At 38.3% G+C, this 2,217-nt stretch overlaps 1 protein-coding gene across 1 annotated transcript; it reads right to left on the reverse strand.

Moving 5' to 3' along the window:
- Positions 1-842: 842 nt before the first annotated feature.
- On the reverse strand, positions 843-1,530 carry LOC117099703 (60S ribosomal protein L11-like). The gene has a single exon (XM_033239174.1). It carries the CDS (start codon positions 1,431-1,433, stop codon positions 897-899), a length of 537 nt encoding a protein of 178 aa, XP_033095065.1. The 5' UTR covers positions 1,434-1,530; the 3' UTR covers positions 843-896.
- Between the last annotated feature and the right edge of the window lie 687 nt (positions 1,531-2,217).

Here is a 2,217-nt window from a genome sequence, read left to right on the forward strand (position 1 = left end):
TCACATAAGCAGTGGTCGTTAACCAAAACATTGTTATACAGTGCATGACTGCATAGAAACACGTATCTACCAGTGCAAAATTATTTGGCACAACTTTTACATAGCTTCTATTATCTAATCAGTGTCTTACAAAGAGTGGGCGCTCAATATTTATTTGCGAAATGAATGAAGGAAGAAGGAAAAGACCATTTACAGGTGGAAGAGCCAGGGGAGAGTCCCAGAACCAGTGGTGACTCAAGCTGGGTTCTCAAGCGTGGTTAAGATTTAGAAGAATTGGGAAGAGATGAGAAACACTGCAGACAAGAAATGCAACAGAAACGTAAAGTATCTATTCTTGGCAAGTGAGATAAACATGTTCTCTGATTGCTAAAAATTAACTTTCCAAAATAGATAAATGTGTTATAACCAGGCACATAGCATAAAATAGCATACACATAGCATAACATGAGCCTACACAGACACATAGCAAAAAGTTACAGTGCCCTCCAACAAGAGATAATTTTAGGACAAGACAAAAAATATATTCTAAAAGACAGCATTGAAAAGTAAATAAATTATATTCCAAAGAAAAAAATAAAGAAAGATGTAAAAGATTTTCCCCAATCTTAATGCTTTAAACTAGAATAGTAAGGGATGGAAAATATACCATTTCCTGAAATTTTTAAGAGATCTTAGTGATTGGGATCAATAGTAGCAAAACACTGGTGGATGCCAATTCTCTCCTGTGTAAAAGGTATGTGAGTTCAGTTCTGTGTGATTGCACAACGGTAAAGGTATTGCAAGCGTTCACAGATCACTCACTCTGCACATAATACCTTTGCCCCAAAAAACCCTCTGCATCATTTTTTTTTTCCACTGAAAACTTTTTATTGGTCTTTTTGGATAGAAACGGGAATTTATTTGCCAGGAAGGATGATCCCATCATACTTCTGCTGGAACCAGCACATCGCCTCCTCTTTGCTGATTCTGTGTTTGGCTCCAGTGCAGCCTGTCCTGCACTTCTTGTCTGCAATGCTGAAACCTAGCCTACCCAGCACCTCATAGAAGTCCAGGCCGTAGATACCAATGCTTGGGTCATACTTGATGCCCAGATCGATGTGTTCTTGGATCCCAAAACCAAAGTTTCCAGTATCTGAGAAGTTGTTTTTTCTTAACTCATACTCCCGCACCTTTAGACCCTTCTCCAAGATTTCTTCTGCCTTGGCTCCTCGAACTGTGCAGTGGACAGCAATCTTTTCATTTCTCCGGATGCCAAAGGATCTGACAGTGTATCTAGCTTTGGAAAACACAGGGGTCTGCCCTGTGAGCTGCTCCAAAACCTTGGCTGCTCGGGTCAGTCTGTCTCCACTCTTCCCAACACAGATGTTGAGACAGAGCTTGCGGATGCGAAGTTCCCGCATGGGGTTCTCATTTTCACCTTGATCCTGTGCCATGATGGAGTGCAGGAAGAGAGCCTCTGCACCATTTATACAGTAAAAGAATTACAGCCATTATTTTAGTAACTAGTCCCTAAAACATAAAGGCTTTCCTTCCTCTTTCAAGAATTCTAAACCATGAGATATGTACTATACATATTGAACACATATAAAGAGATGAGAACACATGTGAAGATGCAGAACACATGTAGAGTTTTGTTATAATTTTTTCTCTCTTCAAAGCATTTGTATTTTTTTAATGAAAGAGGGCCCAATCATTACTTAATCCAAATCCTGAAACCTGTAGGTAGATATACAATAACTAAGGCATAAAGAATAGCAGATCTATTCACTGATTGGGAGTTGAAAACAAAAAAAGAAAAGAACAGGAGACAGGGAAAGTGTTTACCATGAGTTGTGGTAAATGAATCTATATATTACAAGGTTTCTACATTTTGCATAAAGTGGAAATAACATTAACTAAAGTTGCTGTGAAAAGTTAAGAATGTCTATTGCATCCCTATAGAAACCACTTACAAAAAAAAATACAGGGGAAAGATTGCCAGAATGACTGAGTTCTGAAGAAGCATGGCAAATCCTTTCCCCAAAAAGCAATGATAAAATTCGACAAAATTATCAAAAACAACCATTTCAGTACACTGTAAATTGACCAAAGTCATACAACAACTTGAAAGGAAATTATTTAAAAAAAAATTACTAAACTTTAGTGAGCTCAGTGGAGATCTGTGGTGTTTTACCCTGGGGCTGTTCCTATCCACCCTTTTCCCATAGCTCCATAGTG

Source organism: Trachypithecus francoisi, unplaced genomic scaffold (assembly GCF_009764315.1).
Source record: "Trachypithecus francoisi isolate TF-2019V2 unplaced genomic scaffold, Tfra_2.0 Contig01474, whole genome shotgun sequence".
NCBI lineage: Eukaryota > Metazoa > Chordata > Mammalia > Primates > Cercopithecidae > Trachypithecus > Trachypithecus francoisi.

What these genes read in the sequence shown, in the direction of transcription:
- LOC117099703 (XM_033239174.1), bottom strand. Translation starts at nt 1,433, where the DNA reads ATGGCACAGGATCAAGGTGAAAATGAGAACCCCATGCGGGAACTTCGC.